This window comes from Rhipicephalus sanguineus, chromosome 1, assembly GCF_013339695.2.
Source record: "Rhipicephalus sanguineus isolate Rsan-2018 chromosome 1, BIME_Rsan_1.4, whole genome shotgun sequence".
In the NCBI taxonomy this organism is placed as follows: Eukaryota; Metazoa; Arthropoda; class Arachnida; order Ixodida; family Ixodidae; genus Rhipicephalus; species Rhipicephalus sanguineus.
In genome coordinates, this window is record NC_051176.1 from 230,659,151 (window position 1) to 230,679,228 (window position 20,078).

Below are 20,078 nucleotides of genomic sequence, written 5' to 3' on the forward strand. Positions count from 1 at the left end.
AGCCTGCTGTGTGCAACTAACGCCATCTAGCGTGTGAAACAGCACAGAGAACTGTGACGCACTTCCGTTCTGCCTGCATGGTCTTTCGCATGTGGCATGTGCAGCGCGATGTCGTTACCGTCATTGTCACCATTGTCAGCCTCATGGCAGACTTTTTTGAGGCTTTTACACATTCGCCACGGGCACGGACTAGCGAGTGGCCTCCGAAAAGCGCAATGGTGACTTTGACGTCATTATTTAGCTGGGCATCTTGGAGCGCAGCCACAGTGGTGACGTCGCGGTAGTATTTGGGTCCGTAGGTCACTGTCGCGAGGTGCATATCAGTGTCGTGAGGTGCAGCGTATAGCGCTAGATCGGACACGTGAACTTTGAAATTCATATTTTGAAGCTGTATTCTAATCTGTATTCGCTGTTCAGATTTCGTATATGATATACGAATGTTCATGAGAATCGATCCCGCAAGCTACCTCAACCGAGAAATTTTGTGTCAGTACCCCTTTAAGATGACAGCTGTGTGTTGTTTCTTCAGTGGCAACATACTCAGTGTCACAGTAGTACACCATAGTCATGTTGGTACCGCTAGTGCCACATGCCGGCCTTGCACTCGTCTGAACCAGAAGTTGCAGCCAACATGTTCAAAGAAAAAAAGTAGAGCGAATACTCAAGGCCATGATGCGCAGTAATGTAACATCTTGACTCCTTGCCGTCCCTTCTGTATAGCTTCCTGTGCACTCCTTGAGACGAAAGAAGAAAGATTGCCCTCGGAGCCTGCAACAAGTTCTGTAGCTCTGCTTATACTTGATAGATTTTAATAAATTTTGCAGCAGCAGATTTTGAGGCAATGAAATCCAGTAATGAGGTATTTCTATGATTATTCGGAAATGTGCTGCAGGGCCCCTTTATGGAGTAAAAATAGTGAGAAATGGCTTTTGTTCTAAAACAAAGTAAAGGGCCCTACCTGTAGAGCTGACTCTCCATTAGTTTGGGATCTGTTTGACTTTTGTTTCTGAGCGTGGGTAAGTTCTAGCCAATTTTGCGCGTCGTCCTGTGGGGTTAGCTGTAGCCTGTAATGGCTTCCTGAGACAGCCTCCATCACATTGCCTAAGCAAGCTGTGTGATTACCAATCATATCAAATGTATTTTTGTTTTTGTGTCTATATTGTGAACTCGCCGAATTCTTGTGCATGCAGATTATACCTATAGCATTGGGGTGACGAGATTATCATCCTAACGAAGCACTCTGTTATTACTGTAAAAGTACCATTACATTTGCTCTTGTTGCACCTTTTGTGCTAAAGCTGAACTGTTCAAACATTTTTACTGTTTATCTTTACTTTTATCGTCATAGTTCCCCATTCATAGTTAAAACAATTTTCAGCACTTTTAGTTGATGTCACCTCATGTTTACTCTTTGGGGCTTTGAATAATATTAAGTCAATGTCAATTTGGTGAACAGTGTGAGTTTTCAGTTCTGATGCATTCTAGGAGGTGCTGTAAAACGTAATACTATTGGTTCAACCTAACGAACCCAACAGAAAATGAAACCAAGTAAGGCATAGGGGACATTGTTTGTAGTTTTAACTGTAGTGTAGTAATTATGACACATATGAAAACTAATTAAAGTGGACAAAAAAACTACTTTTTGTCGGTGCGGGCCGAAGCGACAACCTTTGAGCTGCACATCCGATGCTCTGCCACTTGAGCTACGACTGCAGTCGTTCCCAGTCCACTTTATTTCAGAATCACTACATTACGGTTAAACACTACAAATAATGCCCTCTACGCCTTCCTTAGCTTCATTATGTTGTGTCTAGCAAAGAAACGAGCCCCCCGATCAATTTTCCTTCTTTAATACTACAGGTATGCTGTAAATGGAATATATCAAAAATGCTCTGAAACTGAAATTGCTTTTCTTGGTTATGTATGGTAAAAAATCATTCTGTCATTGGCCATGCAGAGGGAGTGCGCTGTAGCCAGAGATTGAATGTGGTTTTTTACCTGTTCCTTCCATGTCAGTTGAACTAGATAAATATATTTGTAGGAGTGGTGCCATATACACTTCACAGTACCTGTGTTCATCATTTTATTTCTTCTTATTTTCTACTTAGTCATCAAATTTATGCTTTTTCAAGCTTTACTAAAAAAACATCATAATGTGAGATATATAAATGCGGATATTTTAGATGGCTTATGCTCCTTGGCACACATTGTGCATACACTTAGAGCCATCAAGAGTGTAATTAAGTGAAAAACCTGTTAGCTAATTATTTAGGGACTGTAGTACACATATGTCTGTGAAATTTAAACTGGTGAATGCTGGAAATTTGTCTTTTTAATAGTACCTTTCTGAGGTTGGCACTACTTTTGAAGCAGACTGCCCCAGAATATGCTTTAATTTAAATACATTTTTTAATGCGTTATCTTCCCGCTAAAATATTTCATGTAAAAGGTGGAATGTCATGACTGCGACACAAAAAGTAAACATTCTGGCGATGCACTCTTTTGACAATTACAAGCTGTAAATGAGAAGCAGGGGGCATTTTTATAAGCAACCATCTCGGTATAATTCTTACCTCCAGCTGCAATATCCACCTCATGCTTTCCTCTGTATTCTGTGTAAGCACTGTTAGATGGTAGCATTGTGCCCTGTTTACATTTACTGCAATATCTATATAGTGGAGCTTGAGTTAATGTTTTGATGATAGAGCCACTGGTTGCAGTAGCAGCCTTGCACCTCCTGTCTCACACCTTGCTCCTCTGCTGCATTAGATCACTTGAGCTATAACAATGCTGTCACATGCACACCAGCATTGCATGTACCACATCATAATAAGAATTATGCTACAAACAAATCACATTGCACACTCCACTCAGGCAAAAGTAAAGTACCCAATGCCAAGAGCAACACACTGGGCTAATATTAGCAAGCAGAAACACTGAGTAACAGCTGTGGCCACACAGTGCCATGTAGGAAGCAGGTTCACACGCAGTAGCCCTGTGAGGATAGGTCAGCATATGTAAAAAAAATATCCATGTTCCTGTGTCGCATTTTAGCTAAAACCAATATCTTGGCCAGCTTATCAGCTAGGTACAGGCCGCTGGTTGCTTGTGTAGGCTGCTTAATGTGCCTGGACTGAAAGCACACAACCTTTCGATCGTTAGTACACATTATAGTGCACTAGTTATTATGCTGTCTCTATACTGCGCTTTGCATGAAACAGGATTTCGATGCCTCCTGTACCAGCATTTCATGGAGCTACCCATAGCATGTGTAGATTTGGCAAATTATTTCATAGAAGACAAGTTAATATTTATTGTTGCATTGACTGAAAGCAGAGAAGGTAATTTTTTTTTGGTGATTCACACTCATCAATTAAATAATGCAAAGAAAATACAAACCAGAAGAACAACTATTCTTGTTATATTTTAAAAGGGATACTCACCAGGGTTAGTTATTGCCAAAGGACGAGTGCTTTAACATCATGTGCTGATGATCCTGTCTGCTAAGTATTGAAGCAATGGAAGGGGTTTTAGTGGGCTGATTGGTTTTGATGTTGAGGCATTGTTTTTTTTCTTTAGTACCACAATTTACTGTAAAGCAGGGAAGAGATGAAAGATCAAGTACTTTATCTTCTATCTCTTCCCGTATTTACTGTTAAATGTAATAATAATTTTTAAAAACTATGTCTCAGTATCAGAGTGATGCACATTGCAAAGACAGCTGAAATGCCAAACAAAAGTGAGTGCGCCCTTCCTGTCGAGGGAGCCCAACTTTCAGCCTGAAGAGTCAAGGTCACACAGATGCCTCTATTCAAGATGCACTGCCTGCAACTTCATTTACCATGGAAGTTCGAGTTCACTAATTATCCCGTGGTGAATCTGCAGTGCCACTGCTCGGAGTGATGTGTACCAAGAAAGAAAGACACAAAAAAATAAGGGCAGTAGCATTTGTCATGTGAACATAACATGGATCCTCAGCTCTGGTATCGGAAAAGGTAGAGAAAGAAGGCTACTTGAAGTTGCTAATTGAGGCAGTGGGGCAGAGCACCTCTCTTGGCAGTGACACTTTCATCCTTATGACATGGCAACATGGCATATGATTTGCTTCTTTCATCTGTAATAATGAACCAGTTTGAAAAATTATTTTATAATGTGTCATCTGAGCAGCATGTTAGCTCCCTAGGTGATGCCTTAGAGCTTTCAATGTAGTATAACCAATATTTGCGATTTGTCCTGGTGATGGGCTTTTAAAAGTGAAACAGTTCTGTAAAAGTAGCCATGGCACACTTCCTTTGTAATGTTGCCATGGTTGTAGTGGTAGTCAGCTAACCAGTGCGTAATATGTTCTTCCAAGGAAAAGAAAACAAAGATTGTAATGTTATATATTGTAACCTTAGTGGTTGTTGAAGGTATCCTAACTCTCTTTATGCTGTTTAAAAATAGAACATGTGGCTCTACCTCACATTATACATGTAAAATGCTCTACATTCATTGGATTTATGGCTCTTCCTTTTCTTATTCTTTTTTTTTTTCAAGGCATCCGTGGAACCTCAAGGTGCTTACCAACAACCCAGGAACCGTTCTACGCTGCATGGGACCTGTATCAGGTGAAATGTCATATGCATGAAACGCCTTTCGAAGAAAAAGAAAAGTTAGAAATCTTTCAGCAGCATTATGACAAAGTGACATGTTGCAGGGGTGACAATTCCGACATTACACCTTAGTATGCTGTACACAACTGGCTGCTGGTACAGGGACCCTCACTGCTTACCATGGATTGAGTACCTTCACACTGGTGCAAACAAGATCTGGTAAGTGCTGAATGAAAGTCTTGAGGCAACTTTCTCACCTATTGTCTCCTTGGTTGAGGGAATCGTCACAAGCAGTACGTACTATATTGTAGCAAAACAGCTGTTTGGGCTAGTTGGTAACGGTTCATATCTTAAAGGGGCCCTGCAACACCTTTCTTTGTTATATTGGAATAGTCCCATTATTGACCTATGACTCTTCACGAGCCATATGCCGCAAAAATTTTTCGAATCCGTCAAGTCTAAGTGGTGTTACCAAATTATAGAGATCACGTTCCGCAGCTTTCTCTCTCAACTCAACGCAGCGAGCGCGCGGAAAGCTGCGCGCGGCGTGAGGGGAGGGAGGGAGGGCGGAGGTGCGAGGAGGCGACGTCAGCGCCGGCGGCATTTTTTTCATTTTTTTCTCTCTGGCGTCTCGGCGCAACCACGTGGTCTGTGCCGCCACTTCCGGTCGGCTTGCGTCCTCGTTGAGCGGAGTCGATCGCGCTGTGTATCGCGCGTGCTTGAAAACTGCGCGTCGGTTTGGTAATGTTGGGTGTGCACCTCGAACGCCACAGTGTTTTCATCGCTCTGCCAACCATGGAAGCAAACGTGCGCGCTCGTTTGGAACGAATGACAGCTGAGATCGGTTTCGGCCCATACTCCGATACACCGCCTCGTAAGACGGCACTGGCAGACGACCCCGAAGCTCCGCCATTACCGGACGCCAGCATTGTTATCGGAGACACGCTGCGCCTCTGCCTCGGTCAGTCGTGAGAACATGCCGACGATGCAGTTCTCAGCGGACGAGGCAACACTCGAACGGCTGCCACTCTCAACGGCAACCGGCGATGGTCAAAAGCACAGAAATATTCACGTTTTCGGCACTGCGCATGGCGAAGACAACGGAACCACGCAACTACGAGCAGACGAGCTGTCGGTGAGACCGGAAGTGCTCATATTAATGTTTGTTCGGTGTTTTTAACGCGATAACAGAATATAAACCTACGTATTATCTACTTATTGAACTCAAAATTAACAACGAAAGTAATAATGAGGGTGTTATCGTGATTATAACATCAGCCAATGGTGGAACTGCCGACAATCGCGTCATATTTTGCGGACTAATACATCATTTGTCGAGAGAAGAGGGAGCGATTTTCAGCTGACTTTGAGAATTTATTGTAAATTCCAGGCCGTGCGCATCGCTATAATATTTGGCTCGCGTGTTCTCGGGAGCCTCGACTACCGATCGGCAGCGCTTTTTGAGCATGCTCGAAAAGTGTTGCAGGGCCCCTTTAAAGCAAATAGGCGCACTATGGGAACAAGGACATAAGGTGTGTCGTCGGTTCCTCCCTTATGTCCTTGTTCCCATAGTGCGCCTATTTGCTTTAAGATATGATCAGTACGTACTGTTTGTGCCAGGCACTTGATCATCAGTATTGGTACAAGTATTGACAGCGGTAGCACTGTTCCCCAATTTTATTTTTCTTAAGTGGATTTTCCCTGTACTATATTCCGTTTGTGTTTGGAGCAGCAGAGGCAGTCATATACTGCACCTTTTATGGTAATATGCAATCGCCATTGCTTTTAGACGCCACTGTCCTCCCATCATCTGACCATATGAGATAACTTACATGTTAATAAATGACATTTCATTCTGTTTTTTTTTTTTTTCAACCAATATCTGCAGGGCAATCACTGTGGGAATCTCTTGTTTTCCTTGTTTTTTTAGTATGCCCTTTACTGCTGTCTTAACAGTACTTTTTTTGTTGTTGATCGCTTCAAATGTGTTTTTGGCTCTAGCAGTTCACTGTACTTCATCTTGCAATCAACTTGCAACACAGCGAGAGTTGGAAGGTGTGGTCCAACTTTGGGAGGAAAAGCTTAACTTGCATGGGTTTCTAGTATGTGGGAATCTTCAGCATGCGTAAAGTGCAGTGTGCATGGGAAACGATGGACAAAAAAGAAGAAGCAAATAGGGCCAGCGCTGACTCTCAACTAAAATTTTTTTTCCTTTTTCCAATAAAATTTGAGGTGAGAGTCGGTGCTAGTCCTGTTTGCTTCTTCTCTTTCGTCCGTCGTTTCCCGCGCGCTGCACTTTACGCATTATGAAGATGTACCAACTCACTCAAGTTTCTATATTATTATGGGAATCTGTGTGATTTTTTTTCATGTAAATGTGTCTCCATCAGCATTATAAGGTTTAAAATGTCATGAACAACAGTACGAATGCATAATTATTTGTATACATCTGTTGTCCTTATCAGTTGCCCCATTCTCCTCAGAGAGAGTGGCACAGGCGTAGATTGATACAGTATAGACCTCTTATAATGTAACTGCTTATGGTGCAGGACTTGCTATAATGTGGTTTTGTAGCGTTAGCTACACTTGCCTAGCCAGGAGCCGATTTCGCTTGGATCGTCATGAGCCGTGCTGCGCATGCGCGAGCATCAGTGGTGTCACACAGCTGGCTCACCGGAGCCGGCATCTCACGCGCTCTCCGCCACCGCCGCGCGCGGCTCGCCGCTGCTTGTCTGCGCGTTCGGGAGGAGTGGCGTCGTAGACGCGGCAACAAACAGGCGCCGGCGCGCGCGCCGACTCCGCCATCGCCGCGCACGACTTCGCTGCCGCAGGTCTGCGCTTTCCAGAGGAGTAACGTCGTAGCCTTGGAAGACGTATTGGCGCCAGCGCGTGCGCAGCTATTCGCCTTCGCTGTGCAGTCGCCGTCTGACACTGTGCTGGAGCCGCTTGATAGAGCCTCTGACTGGCGTTTGCAGGTGGGTAACGCGATGGAGAAGGAGAGCGCAAATGCTGCTCAATGGCAGCAGGAGATCCGAGAAGCTTATCTCATCGGATCCCGAAGTAGTTGCCTTGTAATTAGCGGTTCAGTGTACGAAGAATGAACAGAAGAAGGCTAATAATCCTAGACAATCGGGAAAGCTAAGAATAATCAGCTGAACCTTTGCTAACGCTATGTATATCCTGGCATAGCTGAGCTAAGCCACTGCAAATTTTTTTCTGACTTCCTTTTACCCTCCCATAGAACTTCATGTATGTGCATACCACTTATTGCACAGCCCCCTGTCCCGAAATGAATATCCAGTTATAATGCGGCTTCTGGGAAAATCCCGCCGTCAAGCGAAGTAGCGAGCACCCTTCACAACAAAGGTACGCCAGCCGGGGAGAGCGTGACGAAGGCGAACCAAGGGAGGAGTAGACACAGAGCAAATGAAGGAAGAGCCAGGGGATAAATAAAAAGTCCACGCCAGCAGCTGTCGCGGTCGCACAGAGTGAGGAAAAGGTGCAGTTGCCAAGACGACAGAGAGGCCTTTGCACTGGCTTTGCTCCGACCGCTTGTCAGCTGTGCACGCGGAATGCGCACCAGCATCCACATCGAGTGCGCGTTACTGTTCTTTATCTCAAAGACAACAGTTTCATGTTCACTGCCCTTGCTTCATTGCGTGAGTGTGATCCCTTTGACGCCCGATCTCTATGTTTAGGCAATATTCCTGTGACAGCACACCAATGCGCAGGCTCGGCGTAATGCGTGCCAGCCGCCTGGTCCATAGCAGCTGTTAAAGGGACACTAAAGTGAACAATGAATCAGTTTAGATTGATAAACTGTACTTGGAAAACTCTAATATCGTTAATTTCAACATCATAAGTTTATTAACAGAGGAAAAAATCAAGGACAAAATTTCATTTTTAAATTTCACGCCAAAATGTACACATGTGACGTCACGGATTTCAAAGTGTATTTTTCGTATCTTGGCGACACTCGCTCTATGACATTTTCTGAAGCTTGGTCTGTTAAGTCTGTGGCTCCCTTGAAGGACAATGTGCTTCACTTCTACTGATTAGGAACTATGTAGGACCTAGTAGACGCCGTCAAAATCCATGACATCACAGCGTTTGCTGTGGGAACTTCAATGTGACGTCGCCACCCGCTTTTTTTATGTGCATTTTCTCGCTTACCACGCCTCTTATCTCAGCAAGCATGGTGATATTGGAATTGTGAAAGAGAAATTTACTAATGTAAGAAAGATTGCTTCCCTCTTTAGTGTCTGTTGCGGTTTGTTACCCAGTCAACTAAACCCTTCACAGTAGCTGCAACACTGGACATCACGCGCACTCCTGAAAACTTGAACGTACCGCACATAGTGTGTAATTTTGGTTGACATTGGACATTGTTTTTGTGTAGTGTGGTTCCACGCAGAGAAGCCTGCATAATTCAGAAGATTCGGAAAGGTAGTTGGCGACTTTTGGCGATTATGTGTGTGCGTGTGCATGTGCGTTGTTAACTTTTTTGTATGTGCACATGTATGTTCATTTTGTCGGCAATGCAGGTTCTCGGACTTAATCTTTCAACATTTAGAAGACAAAAGGGAGGCAAATAACCCGGTCTAATATGTCAATTCTTGGACATGCACGACCACTTACACAACATGTTTTGCATTTGTGCAGCCTTTGAAAAAAGGTTGTTTCGGCTATCATGCGGTGCTGCTTATAGTGCAGGTATTCGCAACTCCAGCGACTTCATTTATAAACGGTCTACACTGTACATTGTGAATTGACACCATCCGCATTTACGTGATTGACACCATCCGCACTTACGTGATTGGTTCAAGCGCTGCATAGCCTTTTCTGCACTGAAAGTAGATTCCAAGATAAAGTGTAGCTGATCAATTTTCATTACGTTGTAGCTTCATATGTGGTGTAGCAACAAAGGATGCAGTACACAATCATAAAAACAAAAAGGCATTTATTGCACCTTTTGCACAATAATGTCAGCTAGCTGAATTACGTAATGAATAAAATGCATTGAAGAATTGAGGATGTTCTACTCGCCATTCAAAGATACCAAGCAATTATGTTCACCTCTTGCTGGTAACTCATGACGAAGTCATTTTCAAGCAAAGTAGACAAATCTACATAGGCACATTCAAACGAATGAGAGATCATCTGCACATCTCTTCCAGGGAGTGCACTGTCATGTGCATGGCATGATCCTCCACAGCCCCAAGAAAAAGAAGCAAGTTCCCCTCGCACCTGAGTACCGTATTTACTCGAACGTAACGCGAGACCTTTGCTACCCAAAGTAGACCCTTGCGTTGCAATCGAATACTGAAATAACTATTTTTTCTTGGACGCAACGAAAAGTCACCCCTCGCATTACAATCATAGTTGCATTACAGTTGAGTAAATACTTTTCACCACCTTCAGGTGGCATTAGCATCAAAACACTAGTGTCATGTTCTCTACCACCGTGCCATTGTACAGACTTCTATCTTATGTGGGGAAAACATTACCAAGGGACACAAGAGTGCTGAGTGTCCCAACTGTGTTAAACTGAAATATTTATCTGTTATCAACATTTATACACAATTCCAGTTCTTAACCCTGGAATTTTGTGACTACTCTATGCTCATTACTGGCATTTGTTATCTTATGGCTTTTCTTTGTCATTGGGAATAAACACCATACTAGTAAGAAGTACCAATGCAGTCTAGTATAGCTAACTGCTCGAAAATCACCTTCATAGCAAGTTTTGATTTTTCACCATGTGCTTCTTAATAGCCAGAGGTTGGTATAGTATTTTGAATTAGATTTGTTTATGGATTAAGGGCCCTGAAGATCATTTGGCATGCAAATGGGAGAAATACTTTGTTGACTCCTAGTTCTTTTGCAATGTTTACTTGTGTACAGTTATTGCCAGGTCATTGCTCGATGTGAATGTTTTTAATGTGCAGGTACAGTGTTCCAGCACATAGCTCGGACCGGTTTCGTGCAGCAATGAAGGAGATAATGCCACAGGTTTGCAAGGACAGTGTTATCTGGCTTCCTTCAGACTGTGCCATGGTAAGACTTGCCTTGTGATGTGCAGTTTTTAAGTTTGTTGGCAATAGTTTTGATTATATGCGAGAAGTTCTTATCAGCTAGTACTATTATATTTCAATATGTAATGTAGGTAGATTTCCATGCGATATAGTTGGCTGGCATAGATGTCCTGCATTTTTCATATTTTTGTGTCAAGATTTTTTTACTGAACTCTGGATGCCAGAATAGAGTGCTTCAGATGAGCAGCCCTAGCAAGAAGTAAAACTTTACACACACATGAAAAAAATGATATCGCTATTGCAGGTACTTCTCAGGAATGGTGATTTATGTCTGCATTTTTCCACAAAATGAGATTCAAAACCAGATGAATGAAGAGGATAGTGTATGGGAAGGGAAGAAGTTGAAGGGAAGGTTTTAGAGAGCTGTGATGATGTAAGCCTAAATTTGAATTCTTGATAGAGCTAGCTCTTGCATTTTCTGCAGTATGCACACATCTGTAGCTAAAGGAAAAGGGGTGCTGATTTACTGCTGCCATTGAGCCAGATATAAGAGCTCTGTGCTGACAAGTTGCTACGTAGATGTTAATGAGGACCAGGTGTCTTACGCCTTAACACATCACTGTGCCTAATTATCTCGTCGTTGGGCTTGGCACATTCATGCTAGATTGATTTGGTACACTTCTCCACCAGCAGTCATTGGTACAGAGCTCTTCTTAATGTTCATGCATTTTATCTCTCTCCTCTCCACCCTCCATGCTCTCCAGCATCTTTCACAGAGCCCAATTTTTCTGAATAAACTTTTTACTTTACACACATGTCCATGAATGCATGCATAGAGACAAACCCATCCACATAGTACTCACAAGCATGTACACATAGGCAGCAGGTGGTTCATGTTCTCAATCAAAAGTGAGTCTTTTTTGCATTGAAGAATTGCCCATGTTTATTGCCTTTGTGTTCTTGGTTTTTAGAGGCGGAGAGCTTGCTGTGAAGAGTGTTTAGAAAGTTTGTACTGTCGCCATGAAGGAAGAAACATTAAACTATAATGTAACACGTTGCTGGAAGTTTATTCTTTCTTTACATATCCTGCCCCCACTGCCATGGATTTCTGACCCCGGTGGATGAAATGCCACAGACTGTCGCTGTAGAGCACCTCATTCTGATGAGAGTTCAGCATGAGCTCCATTTGCGTTACCACTTCCTTAGCTTCCTGCAGAGATGGTTCTTCATGTAAGGGAAACAGAAGTCACTGGGTCGGGTGGATATAGAGGAGGGTAAAAAATTTCATAGCCTAAGGAGGCCACATCCCTCACTGTCACCTGAGTTTATGCATTGTCATGGAAGAGACTGGTGCCTCTTTTGAGCTTTCTTCTACAGTTTGCCTCGATATCGTTTCGCAACTCAATGAGAACCTCATAATAGCACGTTACGTAATGGTTTGCCCCTCTCGGGCATAATCTGTCAGAAGTGACCATAGCATTTTCACAAGAGGCTCAGCATGATGCTCCTGATGACGGCACAGCTCCGGCCTTTTTTGGCAATGGCGTATACAGGTGCTTTTGCTGTTTCCTTTGTGATCTTGTTCCATGTTCACATAATGGTGCACCCAGTACTCACCCACAGTGATGAGGCAGTCAAAATAATCAGTGAGATTTTAGTAAAGTTTTAGCACTCGTGCCACAGCTTCCTTCCAGAAGTTTCTTTGCATTGGCATCAGCAACTGAAGATACAGTGTACAATATAGTCTTCGTATGACAGGTTGTTTTGACAGATGATGTGCACTGAGCCTGCACTCGCGTTAAGGCAGGTCACCACCTTCAAAAACGCATTTTTAAAAAAAAGAACTTTTTTTTTTTTTTTTGGATTTAACATTTTCACGCTCCCTGTCTATTCAAGAATATTTAGCAAAAAGAATTATGTAGTTATCTTGAGCCGTTCGAAAGTCATGACCATTTTTCCAACCCCTCCTAGACTCGTCCGAAACCAAAACTGAAGGTTTCTGATTCCACAACACCTGCCATCTCATCGTAAATGTCTCTTCGCAATGCAAAGTTGTCTAGGTATGTTCTAAAGCTTGTGGGACATGATGTTTTCGATTCATTTTAATATTTCCACTACACAGCTGCGACACTGTTGTTGTCGCTCGGCTGTCTCTGTTTTTTCTTACGCCGTTTTGAGCTCTTGCACTTAGTTCTGGACTTTCAAGGAAAAAGTTATAGCACTCCATGAAATCTGGCAAAGTATAGGACAAAAAGGAAGCATCGACGCAAGTTAGGGAATCAGTATACCAAGGGTGAATCCACTCTGGAGCACGTGGATGAGAGTCAGCTGGAGACGCAAAACAAGCTAGAAAAAACAATACGTGCTTCAGCTCGCTCAAATGGAGATTGCGCTGCTTCAAAGGAGGTCCAAAGCTATGAGCCTGGTAAATTTCAGACATATTGAATGTTTTTTTGTTACATGGACATTCGGTTCAAATCTTTTAAAGCCATTTTTCTCAAAACACAATTTTTCGTGGTACAGTTATGCGAACAGTGATAACTTTACTTCCAATAAGTATTTTCACTTGAAATTTTGCGTGCTATTTCTTTAAAGGCAGAACTGTGCATTCAAGCAGAATGATTGAAAACGAGTGGTAACGTTTTGTACTATGGCCAATTGTGTGCAAAACAAACCTGCCAAATATCAACTTTATAAGTCTTTTTATGATAACGCACCTTAGCTTAGAGGTGTTGTGATCGTGGAGGTTAGATGCACAGGATATTGTCCTCACTACCAAGTCACGTTTGAATCGCACCAACCGTTTTGCATTTATGGCTGTTGACGCAGCATGCATATTTTGGCACATTTTGATTTTTATAAATTTTATTTTTTACATTTTTAACAACGTCATCATTTTAAAGTTTAAATTTACTTAAAGGGCCAGTAAACAGACTCCAACTTTTTTTTTTTTACACGCCCCGAACGAGTTCGCCAATTCGTACAGTAGACCGCGGCGGTCACATTTTCCGAATATTACGGCGCGCGCACCGCGCAGACTCTCCATTTTGAAAAACAATTCCCGTGCTTCTTTCCTTCGCCTGACCAATCCCCCTAGTACGCGCAGTGACGCAAACTTGCCCATGGTTAACTTGGCGTACCACTGAGCTCGTCGATTGGTCTAAACCACGTCTCAACAAGTTAACGTCAGTTCCTGTTCCCACCCACCGGCACGAAACTGCGCCTTGTTTCTTGGCCCTGCGGTGATGCGGTTTCGGCCACGCAGTTGTCGGGTTGTTGCGCATATATTCCTCGCTCTGCATAGCACCTGCACGCACTTGGCCTACAACAGGAGCAACACGTAGAGGAAGCATTGTTCACTTGTCGGCTGCAAATTGAGGGGAGAGAGGGGGAACCTCCGGTAGCTCAGACGGGTTGCGCTTGCTTGGTTTTCTTGTTGCATGCGCGGCAAGCAGGGTTCTTTTCTCTCGTGCCCCTTCGTCGTCTTGGAAAGCAAGCATGCATTCCTGCTGCATTGTGAACTGTCACAAAAGTTTAAAAATACCGAAGAGCTGAAAACTGCCCGTAAAGTTACGGAGCACGTGCAACAATGTAAACAATAAACAACCAGGGGCCGCAGCAAGCGGAAGCTCGCCAATGACGTCAATTGCCGACGTCCTGTCACGTTGCCGAATTGGGCGGAATCACGACGACGGGCTACGCCTTCCCCTCCCTGTGGCGGAGAAGGGTGGCGAGGCCGCGCAAAAATTTGAAACCAGCTGAAACGGATGTTCTAACCCCTGTATATTCCTTATTATAGCACGTACTCGCAAAATTCTTGCGGCAGCATGTTCACATCACAAAAGTGCGCATATTTCTCTTCATTACAATTTTTGAACCTCGGGGTTGTTTACTGGCCCTTTAAGCCCTATAAGCGAAAACCATAATTATAACTTTTGGAGTACAATTGTAAAATTTTTTTCTCAAAAGTGGCACACTGCCACACTACAGCAAAACCTTCTTAGTACAGTCCTGTTTTCTATGATTTCCAGGCACCACTGTTTGCAGTTTAGAACAGAACAAATGATGCAATAAAGTTGAATCTCATTTTTTACGAGGTAATGATCCTCTGTTCCCTGTAAATGTCGATTTTTCAACACCACATTTAGTACATAGCCAAGCTGTGATTGTATGATACATTTTCTGGTTGCTGTATCCCGTTTGAACAAGGAAGGGCACGAGGCACTCACCATGGAGAGCAGTAGCTGCCGTTCACATCCATGGGTGCGCTTTCAGTTTTCTCTGTATCATTTCCTCTTTCATTCGCAGTGCAATAGACTCTCAGTAAACAGAAATCTCTTAAACGGAACTGCTGCTTAAATGAAACTGCCTCGATTATGATTGGTTTTGTACTTGTATTCTGCAACCCTGTTCATCTCCCAGTAACCGGAACTCCTGTTAAATGGAACATACTTTCCTGGTCCCTTCAGGTTCCATTTAATGAGAGTCTGCTGTATATCTCATATTGGGCTGTAGCTTGTCGCTTTCACAGCTACCACTGCAAACCCTATCTCAATGAGCATCTCAATTACGCTTGCGACATAGTAGGGTTAGTGACATTGGATGTGTATTGCATGCTTTTTGTCCAATCATGCCACCAATCTCTGCTGCCTCCAAATGGGTGGGACCAGTCTGAGTGTGCGATGCTTGCAGCTTTGATGCTTTGATATGAGCCATGTTTTCATGTGGTGAAGGTTGGATGTGGCATTCTGCATTAGCGTATGCATTTCTTTTTTCCTTTTCGTTAGGTGCCTCCTCCTCAACTTGTGGAACATGGCTGCCCCTTGAGCCGTTTGGTCCAGGAGAAAGGGCAGTTTGTGGTCATTTTTCCAGGTGCCTTCACCTCCACCATTGCATGTGGCTACTCTGTGTCCGAGTCTGTCTACTTCGCCACCCAAGATTGGTTACTCCAGGCAGCAGAATGCTTTGAGGTGGGTGTTGCAGCCTCTGTGTGCACTGTTACCACTGTATGTATAGTATTGCTAGTTTGAAACAGTGCTTCTTCGTTATTCTGTTTTCAATGCCACTTATGGGTAGTGGAGTACAGATAAGGTAATAATTAAACTTATGACATTTTATAAGCATGCATGTATCACATTTAACAACACATTTAACAAAAACTGGCCCCTCTGTCAATTCCCCTCCTGTGTCAAGGCACATGAACAGCTTTTGTTATATGGCTGCATCTTTCCGATAATAGATGGAGTTATGCTATGAATGCCATAAAGCATATGTTTGAAATTCAAATCATACATGGGGGCAAATTAGTATTATATGGCTCCCCACAGGCCACCTGATGGCATCTAGGAGGAGGTCTTCCAGTTGGTAAAGAAAATTGTAAGAGATTAAGTAAAGGTGGAAGGGTGTGGCTTGGATGCACATCAGATATTTTACTGCAGTTTGTTACTTGCCTTATGCTGTACCTATAGTTATTGGGTAATGTGGATTCACTCTCCATTGTATGTTAAGTGAGAGCACCAATTATTTTTTACATCCGCTATCTTTTTGATACCACTACTACTCGGTCCTATGGTACCTGCTTGGGTACATTGCTTCTGGCCTTTTCAAAATAAAATCAAAAGGGATTACATGAAATAACTATCCTGGATGTAAAGTCACGTGCTTGTGGATGTGAGCGAAGTGGGGTGCATTATATTGCTGTCAGCTTTTGTGGAAATTTGCATCAGTTTTGTCAAGACAATTCTGTCACCAAAGATGATGAAAACTGCCTTTAAGGTATCTTTCAGGTACCATGAGTTGACACAAAAATGCAAGATGCAGCTCAACATCCTAGCCTCTTGCATCATTTTATATCTTTGTATCTGCATTTATACAATTACAAAGGGTTTTATGACAAGGGTCATGATTAGACGGTCCACTTATATGGAGATATGACCATCAGCATCTAATTATGAGCTTACTTAACAAGATTATTTCTTGGATAGTTGTAGCACACGAAAGGGCAAGGATACAGAGAGATCTGGTACACACACGCACTCATTTGCAACAGCACTTATTTCAAGCTGAAATGAACATTCTTCCGTGTCCTTTTATGCACTAAAACCTACATCATGTCATACCAACACGGCCAAAACGCTACATTACTGAACTGGTATCATATCATTTTTCTTGAAGTGTCATGTAACATAATACAACATTTTGCCTCGTGTGATTTCACATCATTTAATTATGTTATAATTAGAGACTGGATTTCTAGGCATTTAAAAAGCTCGTTTTAGGCTCCAAAAATAGGCAGGCAAAACAATGTTTTAGGCCTCCAATATCGTAAATATAGGCACAATAAACTTTCACATAAATGCAAATAATTTCAAACGAAGACGTGCGCGACCTCTATCTACGATAGGAAAACAAAAATGTCATTGCTTAAGAAGGCACAAAGGCGCCAACAGTTGAACAGAGCCGTGCAATTGTGCCTTGTCCTGCACGGTTAGCAGAACACAATCTCTTCCGTATTCTGCACGGGGAGTCAAGTGTCCACTATCGAATCAACACACTGCTGGGTGTCTTTTCGGCATGACTGAGAAGGGCAGAGCAGGAGCAGACAGCCAGATTGATAAAAGACCAGAAAAGAGGGACTCTCCTATTGGCCAGGTCAAATCGCATAGAGCCAATTTCTCCCCTGTCAGTGAACCACTGGCGTAGCCAGGCGGAGGGAGGGGTCACCCCCCCCCCTCTGCCTTTTCAGTTTTGTGGGTGTGTATATACACGCACACATACAAACGCATGCATGAACATACATAAAGTATGGCTGAACCCCGCCCCCGAAAAAAAAAAATTTATGGCTACGCTACTGCAGTGAACACCTTAAAAAGTAAATTGCAAACAAAACAAAAGCTGCATGCACGTTACATTTTCTTTCTCTCTCTCTCTCTCTCTTTTTTTTTTCCCCCCCCCCCCCCCTCTTCACTCTCCTTTCCGCTGACGTGTCCCACGTCACTGCTGCTAGCGGTTGTTTCCAGTAGTTGGTTGAACTAGAGGACTAGGTTGAACCCCATAGTTCCCAACAGTCAATGTTACGCGGTAACATGAATAACAGTATCAAACAGCACAGGGAGTGAAACTTGGGGCTAAAAATGCGTTCATATAAGCACCAATTTTGAAAATAGGCATTTATAGGCATTTGTAAGCATTTAGGCACGAATGCCAAAAATAGGCATTTATAGGCACTATAAAAACACTATAAAAGCCCTTCTTAACCTCTAATTCATGCTCATATATCAAAATGGCACGACAGAAGTGCAAGGAACAAAATAGGCATTTGCCTAAAATCTGGTCTCTAGTTATAATAGTGTCATCCCTTATTCAGGGTGGAAGTGCTGCGCCATTTGCGCCACGCTGCGCCACTCCGCTTCTGCTGTGCCATCCTGCTCCAAAACACAATATTGCGCCGAAACTGCTCCAAAGCTGTCTTTGTTGCACGGCCTCCGCGATGGGCTCTGGCGCGCTGCCGAAACCGATCACCGAGGCTACGCTTGGTGCCTTCATGTGCCGCTGTCATCCGTGTCATGGCGCGCCTATGCGAGCTTATATCATTAGAGTGACCTAGAATAGGGGGAGTGTCCAAAGCGCCGGCTCCCGCGTGGGCCTTCTGCATTGAACTCCCGTGCCACGCCGCTGCTGCGCCGGACCCGTGGGCTTTCCGCGCGTGGAAAGCGAGGGACGTCTGCTACGCGCTGTAGTTTTTTGCGCTGAGTTTCCACACAGGGCACTTGAAGTCTACTTAACTTTTATAATGCGGTGCGGAATGGAGCTTTTTCATCTTTAAGCGTTGTGTTAGTGCTGGGGCAACAACAAAATGCAAAAAATCATTTGTCAAGTGGCATCAGCGTGGCCTAGTTCCGGTCACAGAGTTCAAGAACGTTGATACGTGCGTAAAAATGCGCAAAACGGACACGCACAAGGAAAGAACGAAAAAAACTTATTCGCACGAGTAATCGGGCAATAGCATCACGCATGCAAGAAGTAAGAGTAATAAAAAAAAGCTAAATTACACGCGCAGTCAGCTGAAATACTTACGCGCAGTGACCACTTCACACTACGAGCTTTTTAATCATGGTTGCCAGTGGTTTGCTAGCCATCTGCACACCGCTTTATTCGACAATTCATTAGCCTCCACTATAGAACTTTATTATGGACAGAGCACACCGGGAAGACGCAAGGGAAACAAAAAATGAGTAGAGACGGCCATACGACCGCAATGCCGTTGGCTTATTTTTGCTTCTAAGGTAGCGCACAAGGCTCATGCACCGTGCGCAAACATTTGAAAAGAAAAGCGATGCCAGGTAAACTAACCTTATTCCACATGTTTATGCATAAAAGGCGTAATATAGAAAATGCTTTACAAATATTCAGATATCATGAAATAAAGTTACAAATACCCCCATTCTTGCTGTACGAGTTAAATAGCTGCCTGAACGAAAATGCGGTAAGAAATTGAAAAAGAGAAGTGTAATATCTCAATCACTTCAGAAAATTGTTCAAATGCAGAGATGCCTTATGTGCCTAGCCTGAAGAAATGCGAAACGTAAAGAAACCATTCTGTTTTTCGACGTGTGTCTTCTTTTTATTCATATTATTTACCGGCATCCAAGAAGTTATTCCCTGCAGATATATATATATATATATATATATATATATATATATATATGTGTGTGTGTGTGTGTAGAGAGAGAGAGAGAGGGGGGGGGGGGTATATAACATCGACTAGATGTTTCGGAGCCAGCTGTGGTCACTCATGCGTCGGTCTTATAGTTTCTATCTACAGGAATCGCTGACCGTCACTATGAAACGTTCGCGCGAGATGCGTGCATTTCAAGCCTTCACCATACGAATGAAAACAGTTTCAAACAACTCATTCTCAACTTCAGATATGTTCACGGTTCTCGGCGGTTAGCGTTCGCCCGGTTCAGAGACTTTACAAAAAGATGTGGACGAGTAGTTACATAAAATACAATTGTTTCTGCGGCAATTGAGTGTGCGTCAGCACGGCACCCGACCACAATTTCCTGCTTTTTCCTGATGACCTCAATACAGTTGAACCCCTTTATAAGAGACACTGTTATAAGAGACACGTGGGGTATAAGAGACACCAGCGTGCTACATGAAAGTAAGGGTTGATAGGAAAATGCATAATTTAGTACCCTGCTTATAAGAGACATCTCATATAACAGGCAAGAATTTCTCCCCCATGCGTGCCTCTTATAAAGGGGTTCAACTGTATAGCATACACCACAATTTCGTGCTGAAGCTCCGTATTTAAACAGCGTGTCTGGCCATCTGTTGAATAAATATAAAGGGATGACCAGACGGGTAAAGCAAGCCTCTTTTGTCCCGCAGATGCGTGCATTCAGCTGCTCTGAGCTGAGAATCACGTTTGTTTTCGGGCGATCGC

The 20,078-nt window shown here is 43.3% G+C and overlaps 1 protein-coding gene across 1 annotated transcript in view; it reads left to right on the forward strand.

The window, feature by feature from the left end:
• LOC119374064 (protein Jumonji-like) overlaps positions 1–20,078 on the forward strand; it is an 83,987-nt gene that overhangs the window by 51,179 nt on the left and 12,730 nt on the right. The window contains 4 exon segments of the mRNA XM_037644128.2: positions 4,537–4,607; positions 4,697–4,811; positions 10,541–10,649; positions 15,415–15,597. Of these exon segments, the coding sequence (XP_037500056.1) occupies positions 4,537–4,607; positions 4,697–4,811; positions 10,541–10,649; positions 15,415–15,597 (478 nt within the window).